This window comes from Xenopus laevis, chromosome 1L, assembly GCF_017654675.1.
Source record: "Xenopus laevis strain J_2021 chromosome 1L, Xenopus_laevis_v10.1, whole genome shotgun sequence".
NCBI lineage: Eukaryota > Metazoa > Chordata > Amphibia > Anura > Pipidae > Xenopus > Xenopus laevis.
Genome location: NC_054371.1, coordinates 152,544,813 through 152,560,152, shown reverse-complemented (window position 1 = coordinate 152,560,152; position 15,340 = coordinate 152,544,813). Strand labels below are relative to the sequence as shown.

General features: G+C 36.7%; 1 protein-coding gene and 2 gene segments (V, D, J or C); all 3 read left to right on the top strand.

Annotated features, from left to right (window-relative positions):
- The window catches only part of LOC101027262 (uncharacterized), an 834,796-nt gene that overhangs the window by 62,211 nt on the left and 757,245 nt on the right, over nucleotides 1-15,340 (top strand).
- On the top strand, nucleotides 5,049-5,533 carry LOC121400772. The segment is given in 2 exon segments: nucleotides 5,049-5,128; nucleotides 5,214-5,533. Coding segments are annotated over 2 exon segments (366 nt in total).
- Nucleotides 9,322-14,683, top strand: LOC121394420. The segment is given in 3 exon segments: nucleotides 9,322-9,381; nucleotides 9,461-9,765; nucleotides 14,326-14,683. Coding segments are annotated over 3 exon segments (675 nt in total).

Sequence of the window (15,340 nt, the reverse complement as noted above, 5' to 3'; positions counted from 1 at the left end):
CTTTGCTCTCATAATAATGAAGTCATACAACCACATCTCTGGGGCTGGAAGCTCCTGGTAGTAAAGGGCTCTATGGGCCCTGTCGAAGTGCCAGGCTTCTGCCGGGAGGTCTGGGTTGATGCTTGAGAAGAGGGAGCGTAGACATGCTCTATAGTCCTGAGGTTATACTTCCTCAGAAATGCCCCTAATGCGCAGACCAATTATCCAAGTCCTCTGTCACTGTGTATGTGCTGAGGGATACTACTCCCTCTTGTAGAGTAGCATTGCTTTCCTCAAGTATATTATATCTTAGAATAAGGTCATCCAGGGTTGTCTCTTATTTGTCAGTCCTTTCCCCCAAAGTATTGATATCAGTGCATATATCTTTAAGGGCTGAGTGAATAGAGTTGGTAACCGTCTCTGTGATTTTATTATGCAGCTGGGTAAGCTGTTGGGTCAGGACTTGCACTGTTACTACTTCTGTTGAGGGTTGTACTTGCCCCTGTCTCGTGGTATCTCCTGATGCTCCTCTGTCAGAGCCTGTGTAAATAGGAGAGGAGGCCTGCGGGTTCAGCTGATGTTCTGTATCCGAATCCTCTGTGCCATCTTGGATCCCATGCTACAAGGTCGGAAGGTGTTTTCTGTAGGAACGGCGACATCATGCCTGCTTGTTCTCTAGTTTTACACTTTCTCATGGTCTGGTTGGTGTCCCACACCTACTGCTGTGCCTGGTGCGGGAAATGTGATCTAGCGGTCGCTAATTACCAGGTTGTTCCATCACGGGACATGGAGCTCCGTGAAGGTGCATCTGCTCTACTCCATGCCGCACATGCGCCCCCTCATAACAAGGCTTTATTGACCATATTGAATTAACAAACAAATTACACACTAAAACCACAATCTGGTTCCAGAGCAGAGTGAAAAAACAGTAACCATACTAATACTAATACTGATACTAATGGTGTACTGAAACTCTATATGTTTTCTTTGGGGTTTTTTTGTGTTATTTTATATTTTTATATTTGAAGCAAATAGGTTATATATAACCTATGTATAACCTATAACTTATGTGCTATGACTGGATTTGAAACCATGAAAGATATTGGCTTGGATTTGTGTTTTGGTACCAAGAATTAATGTCAGTATCTGTTAGTGAGAGCGCTACATGGCATCAGTTACAGAATCATGAAATAACATACAATATCCTAGAAACCTATTCTGTTATAATAAAAGACTAAAACAAAACAAAACAAAAAAAGTATTAAGACAGACAGTTGCTAAATCTCCTGTATCTCCTGTATCCTGTATTTGCCAGTTATTTGTTACAGAATCTTTGCACAAGGATTTCGAAGTTTTTTTTATAGATGACTCAAAGAAAATGTACATTAACTCCTGAACTGGAACATATTTTGCTCACAATAGTTACAAAATCAGCCTTTTCATTTTCTACATTGAACGAGTTCTATGCATAAGTGTTATGCATATGTTTCATCAATTCAAGGCAGATCATTAGAATTCACTGAACTCATATTCAACAAAGGGTGTACTGTTGTAAGGTGCGCTGCTGGTCCGATGCATGCAGGCGCGTGCACACATGCTTGCACCACTTAGACTCACCACTAATGCGTAGCACTCTAACTGGCAGGGTCTGTATCAAACGAGTTGGGTGTGGATGTCCCTTGGTGTCCCAAACCAAAACACAAGCAAATAAGATGGAAAATGGAGCCCAGAACTTTGTTAACAAATTTTGGTGCTGTGGTGCTCCATTTTTCATCTTCACTTCCACACGAGTCTCTTTAAGTTTAATTGTGTTGCAGTGCATGGGTCCTGAGGCACAGAGTGATGTCTTTCACAGCAGACCATTTTAAAGCTTTATCACCATTTTGCCTGTTGATTTTGCCCTTCTTTCTCTTATTCATTTCCTCCTGCAGTTTTGGCACCAAATTTCCCAATTGAAACCTCCTCTATCATGCCTCCCATGCTCAAGCTTGCTTCTGCTTGTTTCAGATCCTACTTTAGCATTTGTGATTTTCTGACTCCTTGACCACTGCCTGTTTTTGAATACGAATCTTGCTGTCTGCCCTAAACTAATTTGCCTGTATTTTTGACTATGTTTTGCCTGATCTCTACCTGCACCGCATATTTCTAAATCTGGTCTCTGAAGTTAGCAGGTCTCCAGCTAGAACTGCAGCAGAAAGTTCTGGACTAATTGGGCTCTCCTGTTTTACGGTACAGATTTGTGCCAGGAGTATTATTCCCGGTTCCTGCCTAACTAATATGTTACAACTGTACCTTCAATTTGCTTTGAATATAATGTGAACCAAATATAACCAGCTATTTTGCTGACATCAGGTCTAAAACAACAAAAATATATTGATGTAAACTTACTTAGATTGGTGCTTAGAGGACATTTACATTTCACATTCATTTTCAGTCAATCACCTTTAAGCTTTGGGGGGGTCTAACTAAACAATGTATTACAAACGGGTCACCAACACAAGAGATTTAAAAAACTCCTCCCACCAATTAAGTTTTTACAAATTGGAATCTTGGCATTGTGCAATGCTAAAATAAGCTCCTTCAAGAGCTCTCTATGTATAGATAGATAGATAATAGATAGATAGATAGATAGATAGATAGATAGATAGATAGATAATAGATAGATAGATAGATAGATAGATAGATAGATAGATAGATAGATAGATAGATAGATCGATAGATAGATAGATAATAGATAGATAGATGATAGGTTTGTATCTCTGTAAGGCACTAAAACCTATATAAATACCAGGAAATAAATAAAATGTTTAAACCTAATTATAGGAAGTTGTATTACAAACAACTACTTCTTAAAGAAAATCTACAGACTTTTTATAAAAAGAACCGTTTATATTATCTATAATTATGTGTGCTATTTGCCAAATTATGGAACCTCTGAGTACTAGTTGTTTGTTGAATATACACATGACTACTCAAAATCACCATCACAGGTTTTTCCTTTTTTTTTTTTTTTTAGTTTTAGTATAACTGCAAAGGGAAAATGAGTTTTATAATAACAGAAGTGAGGTTAATAGCATGGAATTGGTTGCAAATATGTGCAGTGTTATGTAAAATGTTAAATCATATTAGTGGCCAAATGGAGGGCCATTGTTCAGGATTACAAAGTGGCATTAAATTAATGGTTTATCACCAATCTCCCTAAACTTTCATTTTGATGTTTTGTGTTGATATTAAAGGGGACCTGTCACCAGAAAAAAATATTCCAAATCCTATTTTATCAAATTAGTCAAGCAAATTAAACTTTAATTACACTATATAAATTATTTGAATCTTGTATCCTTCAGCCTGGGAATTCATAATTATAGCAAACAGGCAGGAGCCCTTTTGTGGACACTGTTATTAGGGCAAGTCTTGCATCATCTCAGAATCTTGTTTGTGCAACAGAATGGGGGACCTCATGTCCATCCCTATACACTGGCTACACAATTAAATGGTAAAGAGAGAGGGGTAATGTGCGGAGTGCAGGGACATCTAGAAAGTGCTGAATGGAAAGTGATATTCAGAAAATAAATGGCTACAATAACATTCATTTTTATGTTTTGATATTGAGGTATTATGTAATATGTATTTGTATTACATTTTTCCCTTTTGTGTTTTGATGACGGATTTTATGGGCTCATTCTGCAGTTGCAACCTGAACAGACATTAGGGGGGTTATTTACTAAAGTCTGATTTGATCTAATTTTTTAATAAAGAAAGCTTGACTAAATTCCAATCCACGATTTTACCTTATTTATCATTAAAATAACTCGAAAAAATCGTATTGCAAAAAGACTCGATAAAATTGAGCGAAAACTGGAATTGTATGTTTTTTTCAGACTTTACTCCCAAATCTCTCCATTTTTTGGAGTTATTGCTCAAAACCCCTGCTTTTTGCAGCATCATAGTATAATAAATCATGAAAAAATGTAGTTTTTTTTCCAACAAAATATTTGAGTTTTTGCCCCCAAAACTCCGACCAGAAAAAAAAAATCGAGGATTAATAAATAACCCCTTGACTCACTAAGCCAATGTGTGCAAAGTTCAATCTTGGGTAATAGTCGCCATGTTTATACACATAATATTGTGTTTTCCCCACAATTCCAGCAAAACTGAGTCCATGAGGCTGCAATACGTCCACCACAATTTCAAGCAATGTTTTAAAAAAAATGCAATTATATATGTGCTTTGGATGCAGTTACACGGAAAATCTTTGGTGCTGGGATATTGCAATTTCTGGGGATCTGAAATCAAAATAATGCCTGCACTTGGTTCTGTAGGAGGAAGCTTGCTGTGCCAATTGACATAGACCATTGGAAGAACCATGAAGCCACCACCCTATACATTTCATACTATTACAAATATGGCAGGAATGAGGATTCCCAATATTCATAAATATCCAAGACATGCTGATCCTAGCAATACAATGAAATGACTACACTAATCCACCTGAATAAGTAATTGTTACTTTAGAACAGTTCTTTAGACTCAATAGCATGTGCTCAGTAGATCAATGAACCCTACTGGCCTATTTTTTAAAGGATGTATTGACCGCATTTAGGGTGGTGGTGGCACACGTGGGTACTTGGGGAGATTAGTTGCCCACTGACAAATTGCCTCTTCTTCGGACGACTTATTTCCTTTAAATGCCTTCCCACCAGCTAGAATGTTAATCGCCTGCGGGATGGCACTCGGTATGCTTCGTTTGTTAGAAGTAGTCTGAAATTTCCTTGTGAGGAAGTTCTGTGCTATTGTACAATTGCAGGAGTTCTTTAAAGAACCATGGATTTAGTTTGCTTGAAGCCCCATTTTATACAATCTTCATGTGTTACAGTGCCCCATACCCACTGCTACACAAAATGGCTGAAGCAATGCCTACTAAAACATTTTTGTCCGTGCAAAAAAATTCACAAAATTTAAATGGAAAATGAGCACCCGTGTTTCCTGTATGCAAATAGAAATCAAATTTTCTTTGCGTTCTTTAAAAACTTGTAGCTTCCATATAAAGCAGAAGATTTAGATGTGCTGCATCCAACTGCCACACACCTAAATCACACTGTCAATATGAAGTTGTTGCTTGTTTTCCTAATATCCCTGTCACAGCTATCAGGTAATACAGTAACAGGTAATATAGTTTAGGAGATACTGGATGCTAAAATTACATGAATTTTGTAAACTTTATTTATCTTAAACAGGTGTTCACTGTGATGTACAACTTGACCAGTCAGAGCCAGTGGTGATAAAGCCGGGAGGGTCTCACAAACTGTCCTGCAAAGCCTCTGGCTTCACATTCACTGATTACTGGATGCACTGGGTTAGACAGGCTCCTGGGAATGGATTACAGTGGTTATGTCACATTCACTCTGGAGGAACCACATACTATGCTGATTCAGTTAAAGGAAGATTCACCATCTCCAGAGACAATAATAACAACAAGTTATATTTGCAAATGAACAATCTACAAACTGAAGACACTGCGATGTATTACTGTACTAGAGAGAGAGAAGCACAGTGACAAAGGAACACAGAGCAGTGTAGCAAATAGACTAAATACTGTTATTTCCAAGTCCTCCAGTTGAGGGCAACAAAACCCCATTGGCAGCTTAGGCAAGCTTACATGTGAAACTAATACAGTTAATGACAGGTTTACATTCAGGAATCCATTCAATTCTAGTTTCAAAAGCAGGATTTCAATGATCTTAAAGCTCTAAGAAAAAAAAGTTAACAAGCAATGTATTTACCTATTTATTGGCAGCTACTGCATCACAACTAGATGTTTCAGATATAATATTTATACTTTTTCGCTTTTCATTCTGCTGTTAGTAACATACTATGCTGATTCAGTTAAAGAAAGATACAACATCTCCAGAGACAATAATAATAACAAGTTATATCTGCAAATGAACAATCTACAAACTGAAGACAAATCTGTGTATTATTGTGCTACAGACACAATGGGGCAAATTCACTAAAGGGCAAATATTTGCCTGCAAAAGCTTTGTCACACTTCTGGCCCTTTGCCAGGAGCAAATTTGCTACTACTACTATGCTAATTCACTTAAATGAGAAGTTGCTTCGATAGCATTCATTTCTGCCTAGCGAAACCTCATTAGTACACTTACACTTAGGCCAATTTGAATAGGGTGGGTACATGTGGTCATATAGACATCTTTATTAGAGATGTTGATGCAAATGCTTGAAGTGGCCATTTGTTACTATAAATGTTGAAGGCGGCAAAATAAAGACAAAAGAGATCCTCTAATGCCCTAGACATGAGCCCACCCTAAAACTAACATGGCACGCCCCTCAAATGGTTGGGAAAAAATGTCAACACAAAAATCTTTAATTAGTTAGGACTTTTGAAGGCAATCCCGCTTTAAAATGTGAAAAAACGCATCTAAGGTGGTGAAGGAAACTTGTGAAAGAGGTAATGTTCTATAAAATTCTAACTTTACTGAATTTGCGGAGTAACGTTCGTTCATCTATGTGAAAATTTGCTGGCGATAGGTCTCTTTCGCTAGCGAATTGATGTCTATGCCTTTTAGTAAATTGGCAATGTTCCTGTGGATGGGATTTCGGGTGAATGTAATCCCAAAAAGTTGTATATATATCACAAATCTGCAGAGTTTACCCCGTTTGTATGTGCTGATGGCACATGTTCCAAAAGTGCCGCCATCAGGGAGGCACAGGGGTGACAGTTGTGCCGGGTCTTAATGGAGGGGGGGGCAGCAGTGCTGTACTTTATGGATCACTAGGAGCAGGACACCACTGCTAAAGCCACTAACAAAGGAAGCATCACCAGAGACAAAATGAAGAAAGCATCGCTGGACAAGAACGAAACAAGTGTCGTCAGAAAAGAATGAAGCAAGTGTCTCCAGAGAAGAACGAAAAAAACATCAGAGGAAAGCGAATAAGACGTCGGAGGAGTAGAGCGAATAAGCTGTTCGGAGGAGGAGAACAAAGAATTTTGCCAAGGAACTCATTGTGACCACAAAATTCATATAGACAAATGCAAGAGGTCCTCTGCACTCATCCCATTACCAACACATTAAGGACATTGAGATTTTTGAGCCTTAAGGTACTAAAAATGCCTTACCCTTTAAATAAAACAGGGATTGTTTTTCCATGTATTGCAATATATTTAAACTGGCCAACTACGTCAAACTCCTCCCTGGTCTGGGATGGGTAAGGCATTTTAGTAGCTTAAGGCACAAAATGTCTCAATGTCCTTAATATGTTGGTAATGGGTTGAGTACAGAGGACCTCTTCTTTTTTCATACCAATATTTATCTGTAACCATTGTTTTCTTTTTTAACATGTAGGGGACCTTGACACTAGGTTTTCCTTTTAAACTTGTAGGGGGCCCAGACCACCAATTTATTCTTATAACGTTTAGGGGGCCCTGGCACCAGAGTTTTTTTTTTTAACTTGTAGGGGGCCCTGATCACTAATGGCCCTTATTAGGACTGTTTAATTTTTGAACACATGTCTGTGTGGTTCTTGTATTGTGGGGTGTAGGGGGGGGCAGAATACTTAGTTGTGAGGGGCCTTGTGTTTTATGAATGGTGGCCTTGTGTTCTACTATAGATATATTTCTTACTCTCAGATAAAAAAGACTCACAGGTCTTATATAAAACAAAAGTGTGCTTTATTATGGGAGAATGACATTTCGGCTAGCTCACTAGCCATTCGAAGGGAAACAACAAACAGAATAATTCCTAATAAACACAGAGTGGTGGGAAAGGCGAATGAGATGATGTCAGTGGAGGCAAGTACCATACATAACAATTTTGAAAAAATGTAAAAAACACAAATAGATACAAAATAGACAAATATACAGTGGACATCCATAGGGAAAGTAAGATGAAACAATGTTGCAAAGACACAGTGTACAGTTAGACTACGTGACAACTATGGTATCCACTCGATCTGCTGATAAGAAATCTTAAAATTATTTATATTGAACTTTGGTTTACTTTTGGCATATAATCATGTAAAAAGAAAAAGCAAATAATAAATGGGAATCATATTTTGGACTAAAGAACATCCCTTTGCTTAAGTGTCATTCACATCTCTGTTCTCTTTTATATGCAAGTGAGGTTGCAAATTGGTGCGAGTGAAAAAATGAGAAACCTTTTAATCATCATTTTAAATTTATCCTAAACTGTACAAAATTGGTGGAAAATATCAACAAGTTTAATATCAAACCACATGAGTAGGGGATTATTAGAAAAGTGAAGGGAAGATCCCAAAATGAATGGCAGTTTCTGTGAAATGGCATCAGTCAGTAACAGGACACACACATTATTGGAACCCTGTGGGGCTCATTTATAAATGTTGCACTCAGCAGAATGATTCGCATAGTGAACATGATTGCCCTGGGCAGTTATATTTATAAATCTGGATAAGAGGGGTGTAATTAATGTGCACACAGTTTGCAATTTTTGTATTAGCGATGTGAATGTCCATAAGAGCTTTTTAAAAATGCCATAATCACAAATTGCTAATATATATGCGCACACTCTGCTTTTGTGTTATGCCACGACTTTGGTGGCTAAGATTTTCACAAAACAGTTTCTGGAATTGAGATTATAATTTACTGTCAATCTGGCACAGTGAGAAACTCCCGTCTCATTTGCGAGCCATTTGTGCACAATGTGACTTCACAAAAAACAGAAAGACGGGCACAGCAGTGCATTATTTCAGTGTTTTGGGAAAAAACATTGGCAATACGACCATTTGTGAAAAAATATGTGGCTGTGCAAACTTTATAAATGACCCCCTTTGTGCATCACTGGAAAAATGTCATTAAGACAATAATTAAGTCTCTTGGGCACTTTCATCAGACTTAATAAAACAGCGATTTTTAAGCCTTCTGTTAATGATGAGATTTTATTGCAAAACATGGGAAATTACTTGAGAAGAACACATTAAATCATCAGTTGAAACATTCTGCTTACTTATAATAGGAAAAATGTATTATGTGTGGTCATTGGTAATTGCAAAAGATTTATAGTCCTATAAAATCTTTACGATGCTATACATTTCAAAGCAGAAAGGATATCCTAGAAAATATCTTGTGACAAAGTCTGATAAACTGTTAACATGAATACAGTACTAAAGTGTACTATACTATATATATTTCATATTTTGTGTAAATTATCATTCAGTTGTATATTTTATTATAACACTTCCCTTTCCTCAAGCTGCCTTATAAGCAGAATTCCTTATGCAAATTATTATTTTCCTTCAGCTACAGTGTATAAAACATTAACAATCTCCTGTAAGACAATTAGTCAGTGACATTTTCTGCTAACATGGACTTTATTATTTTTTTCCTTTTAATGTGTTTTTCTCCACCATGTAAGGAACAGATAAAATATTTTAGTAACTTTTTTTTATTTTATTTAAAATATTTAATATGATCCTCTCTTCTTTGCAGGTATCCTGTGTCAGACATTACAAGAGTCTGGTCCTGGAATTGTGAAACCCTCAGAGTCACTCAGACTGACCTGCACAGTTTCTGGGTTTGAGCTAACTAGCAATGCTGTGAACTGGATCAGGCAGCCTCCTGGGAAGGGACTGGAATGGATTGGAGTTGTGTGGTATGGTGGGAACACAGATCTTGCTGATTCCCTGAAAAGCAGAGTTACAATTACTAGAGATACTGGGAAGAAGCAGGTCTACCTCCTAATGAATGGGATGGAAGTTAAAGACACTGCCATGTATTATTGTGCAAGATTCACAGTGACAGAAGAGAATGAGGAACTCAGACAATAACTAAATGTTTAGTCATAGACCACAGTAATGTAAAACCACAAAAAAATGATAACTTGCTTTGACAGCCCCATTATCATTCATGTTAGTTATATGCAGCCTTATTGTAGGCACCAAAATATACCATGGTTTTGGGACTTTTTTTCCATTGTATCAACTCTAGTAAAACAACTGCTATATTAAAGGGGCAGTTCACCTTTACAAAATGTATTGTTTTCAATTTTTTATTTGCACTGTTTTACTAATAAAATGCAAGCATTAAAATACAGTTGTTTAATTGTCCCCACTCTCATGTTGCCTAGCAGCATGTCACTATTTAAATTGAATTTAAAGCATTATAGAAAATACATTTGTACAGAGCATGCAACAAATAGCACAGCATTCATACTGTTACAATGTGAAGTCAGTGGATATAATATTAATGATCACCACATGCACTGAGTACGTCAGGCTCCTGGTGCTGGAACATTTGAATGGTTAGCAGCTTACAGAACTGGACATACAACTTACATCTCAGAAAGCTTCAAGGACAGGGTAACTCCATCCACAAGTGGCTCCACTGCACAACTAAGGATTAGCAAGTTATCAAGCTCAGACACTGCTACATATTATTGTACAAGACACAGTGGGGCTCATTTATCAACACTGGGCAAATTTGCCCATGGGCAGTTACCTATAGCAACCAATCAGTGTTAGCATTTTGAAGCCATCTGCAAGTAGGACAATAAATGCAGCAATCTGATTGGTTGTCATAGGTTACTGCCCATGGGCAAATTTGCCCAGTGTTGATAAATGACCCCCAGTGAGGAAGTTCTATGCAGACAGTGTGTAAAATCTGCATAGAAGGGTCTGCAGAACTCAGTTAATTATCCCAGCACTATTTTGTCTAGAAAAACTACACACATACACAAATTAGAATCAGGTGGCAGAATGCCGCTGGTTACAAGGAAAGGCAAAAAAAGATGCCTGGTAACTTTAAGAGCTAGAATTCCCTTTTAACAGCATCAGGGGCTTATTAGTTATATCCATATCTGGCCTTAAAACGTCTGTCACTATTAAAGCTCCACTGTAGGATATTGAATTTTTGCATGAATTTGTTTCTCCACTAATTTTTCTTCTGTTGTTTTTTTAAAGTTACCAATTAGTATAGCCAAGGTCATTAATACTTATAGTCAACTGCAAGAGGTCCTCTGCACTCAACCCATTATCAATATATTTAAGACAGAGACATTTTGTGCATACTGCTACTAAAAAATGCCTTACCCTTTAAACAACACACGGATTGTTTGTCCATATATTGCAATATATTTAAGCTGGCCAACTACGTCAAAGTCATCCCATATCTGGCCAGTCCTACGCTTAATTTTCATCTGATTCATTAAGAATTCAATTGCTTAATTATACATTTTACAAAGGGACTAGTTTTACCTGCAACTTACTAGCTGCTTTCAAAGTAAAACTCCCAAACTTGGCTGCCCTTTTATTAGACACCAGTGGGATCACCTGACTATAGCTGGGAGGGGTGGGAGCTACAACATGGAGCTGGTCACTGCTCCTGTATAACTATAACAAACAAGGGAAAGTTGTGCTCACCACTATTTTTTAAAACCATTAGGCGGGGGTGCAATGAGGGTGTGACCACAAAATACATATAGTCAACTACAAGAGGTCCTCTGCACTCAACCCATTATCAATATATTTAAGACAGCGACATTTTGTGCATACTGCTACTAAAAAATGCTTTACCCTTTAAACAACACAGGGATTGTTTGTCCATAAATTGCAATATATTTAAGCTGGTCACCTACGTCAAAGTCATCCCATATCTGGCCAGTCCTACGCTTAATTTTCATCTGATTCATTAAGAATTCAATTGCTTAATTATACATTTTACAAAGGGACTAAGTTTTACCTGCAACTTACTAGCTGCTTTCAAAGGTCATTAATACTGTGAAATACTGCCAATACATTATTATATATCCAACTTTATTAATAATAATAATAATAATAATAATTGTAATAGTAGTAAATGATTAGCCCTTTCCATTTCATACGATGGGCTATTAGCACAATATCACAAAGCACATCATTTTCTGACAACACCTGATATTATGATTCTTATATTTAGTATAGCAGTTTATGAACTATTGTTTCATCTCTTCTAAGGATTCATTCAGTTTATCAGTTGTGCAAAGTGTACAGTCAGAGCCAGTGGTGATAAAACCAGGAGGGTCTCACAAACTGTCCTGCACAGCATCCGCATTGACCCATAGCTACAATGATACAATCTGGGAAAAAACAAAAAATTATGATTGGTACCGGTAGAATAACATTTTGGGGCAGATTTATCAAGGGTCAAATTTCGAAGTAATGGGAACTCCCATAACTTCGAAATTCAAATAAAAAAAGAGCAACTGAAATGTTTTTTTTTTCGAGTGACTAGGCCGTTTGGAACTATTGGATCTGATGAATTGTTCTCACTGTATTGAATCTGTTCAAGCTTTTCAACATTGTCATTTGTTGGAGATAAATTTCCTATCCAGGCACTAGCAGAACTAGACACCAATAGACCAGGAGCAAAATTCACAACCTTTCACCCCTGCCTCCCTCTCTGCCACTACTACTGCCAACACCACCGGCAGGTCCCATGTGCCGTTCCTAGTGATGGGCGGATCTGTCTGTGAGAAACTAGAGAAAATAGTTTAAATAAACACAGAGTGGCGGGAAAGGTGAATGAGATGATGTCAGTGGAGGCAAGTACCATACATAACAAATTGAATTTTTTTAAAAAAAAAAAAAACACAAATAAATAGTAAGAAGATACAAAATAGACAAATACTGTATACAGTGAACATTCATAGGGAAAGTAATTTAAACCAAAAGATGAAACAATGTTGCAAAGACACAGTGTAACAACTATGGTATCCACTAGATCTGCTGATAAGAAATCTGATGCGGTTAAGGAAAAAGTATTTATATTGAACTTTGGTTTACTTTTGGCATATAATCATGTAAAAAGAAAAAGCAAATTATAAGAGGGAATCAAATTTTGGACTAAAGAACATCCCTTTGCTTAAGTGTCATTCACATCTCTGTTCTCTTTTCTATGCAAGTGAGGTTGCAACTTGGTACGAGTGGAAAATTAACCATATATAATTTAATGTGAAAACCTTATATCATGAGAAACCTTTTGATCATCATTTTAAATTTATCCTAAACTTTACAAAATTGCCTAAATTGGGAGATATCAATAAGTGTAATTTTTAGAAAAGTGAAGGGAAGATCCCAAATTGAATGGCAGTTTCTGTTAGGATGAGGGTGACATGGCATCAGTCAGTAACAGGACACACACATTATTGGAACCCTGTGGGGCTCATTTATACATTTTGCACTCAGCAGAATGATTCGCATAGTGAACATGATTGCCCTGGGCAGTTATATTTATAAATCTGGATAAGAGTTGTGTAATTAATGTGCACACAGTTTGCAATTTTTTTATTAGCGATGTGAATGTCCATAAGAGCTTTTTAAATATGCCATAATCACAAATTGCTAATATTTATGCGCACACTCTGCTTTTGTGTTATGCCACGACTTTGGTGGCTGAGAAAATTTTCACAAAACAGTTTCTGGAATTGAGATTATAATTTACTGTCAATCTGGCACAGTGAGAAACTCCCGTCTCATTTGCGAGCCATTTGTGCACAATGTGACTTCACAAAAAACAGAAAGACGGGCACAGCAGTGCAATATTTCAGTGTTCAGGAAAAAACATGGGCAATACGACCATTTGTGAAAAAATATGTGGCTGTGCAAACTTTATAAATGACCCCCTTTGTGCATCACTGGAGAATGCCATTAAGACAATAATTAAGTCTCTTGGGCACTTTCATCAGACTTAATAAAACTGATTTTCAAGCCTTCTGTTATTGAGATTCTATTGCAAAACATGGGAAATTACTTGAGAAAAAACATTAAAATCATCAGTTGAAACATTCTGCTTACTGATAATAGGAAAAATGTATTATGTGAGGTCATTGGTAATTGCAAAAGATTTATAGTCCTACATTTCAAAGCAGAAAGGATATCCTAGAAAATATCTTGTGACAATCAAAGTCTGATAAACTAATAACATGAATACAATACTAAAGTGTATTATACTATATATATTTCATATTTTGTGTAAATTATCATTCAGTTGTATATTTTATTATAACACTTCCCTTTCATCAAGCTGCCTTATAAGCAGAATTCCTTATGCAAATTATTATTTTACTTCTGTTACAGTGTATAAAACATTAACAATCTCCTGTAAGACAATTAGTCAGTGACATTTTCTGCTAACATGGACTTTATTATTTTTTTCCTTTTAATGGGTTTTTCTCCACCATGTAAGGAACAGATAAAATATTTTAGTAACTTTATATATATATATATATATATATATATATATATATATATATATATATATATATATATATATAAAATATTTAATATGATCCTCTCTTCTTTGCAGGTATCCTCTCTCAGACATTACAAGAGTCTGGTCCTGGAACTGTGAAACCCTCAGAGTCACTCAGACTGACCTGCACAGTTTCTGGGTTTGAGCTAACTAGCAATGCTGTGAGCTGGATCAGGCAGCCTCCTGGGAAGGGATTGGAATGGATTGGAGCTGTATGGACTGGTGGGAGCTCAGCTATTGCTGATTCACTTAAAAACAGAGTTACAATTACTGAAGACAATGGGAAGAAGCAGGTCTACCTCCAAATGACTGGGATGGAAGTTAAAGACACTGCCATGTATTACTGTGCAAGATACACAGTGACAGAAGAGAATGAGGAAGTCAGACAATAACTAAATGTCAAGTCATAGACCACAGTAATGTAAAACCACAAAAAAAAAGATAACTTGCTTTGACAGCCCCATTATCATTCATGTTAGTTATATGCAGCCTTATTGTAGGCACCAAAATATACCATAATTTTGGCACTTTTTCTTCCATTGTATCAACTCTAGTAAAACAAATGTTATATTAAAGGGGCAGTTCACCTTTACAAAATGTATTGTTTTCAATTTTTTATTTGCACTGTTTTACTAATAAAATGCAAGCATTAAAATACAGTTGTTTAATTGTCCCCACTCTCATGTTGCCTAGCAGCATGTCGCTATTTAAATTGAATTTAAAGCATTATAGAAAATACATTTGTACAGAGCATGCAACAAATGGCACACCATCCATACTGTTACAATGTGAAGTCAGTGGATATAATATTAATGATTATCACATGTACTGGGTAAGTCAGGCTCCTGGAGATGGAACATTTGAATGGTTAGCAGCTTTCAGAACTGGACATACAACTTACATCTCAGAAAGCTTCAAGGACAGGGTAACTCCATCCAACTCCATTAACTCCATTAGCAAGTTATCAAGCTCAGACACTGCTACATATTATTGTACAAGACACAGTGAGGAAGTTCTATGCAGACAGTGTGTAAAATCTGCATAGAAGGGTCTGCAGAACTTAGTTAATTATCCCAGCACTAT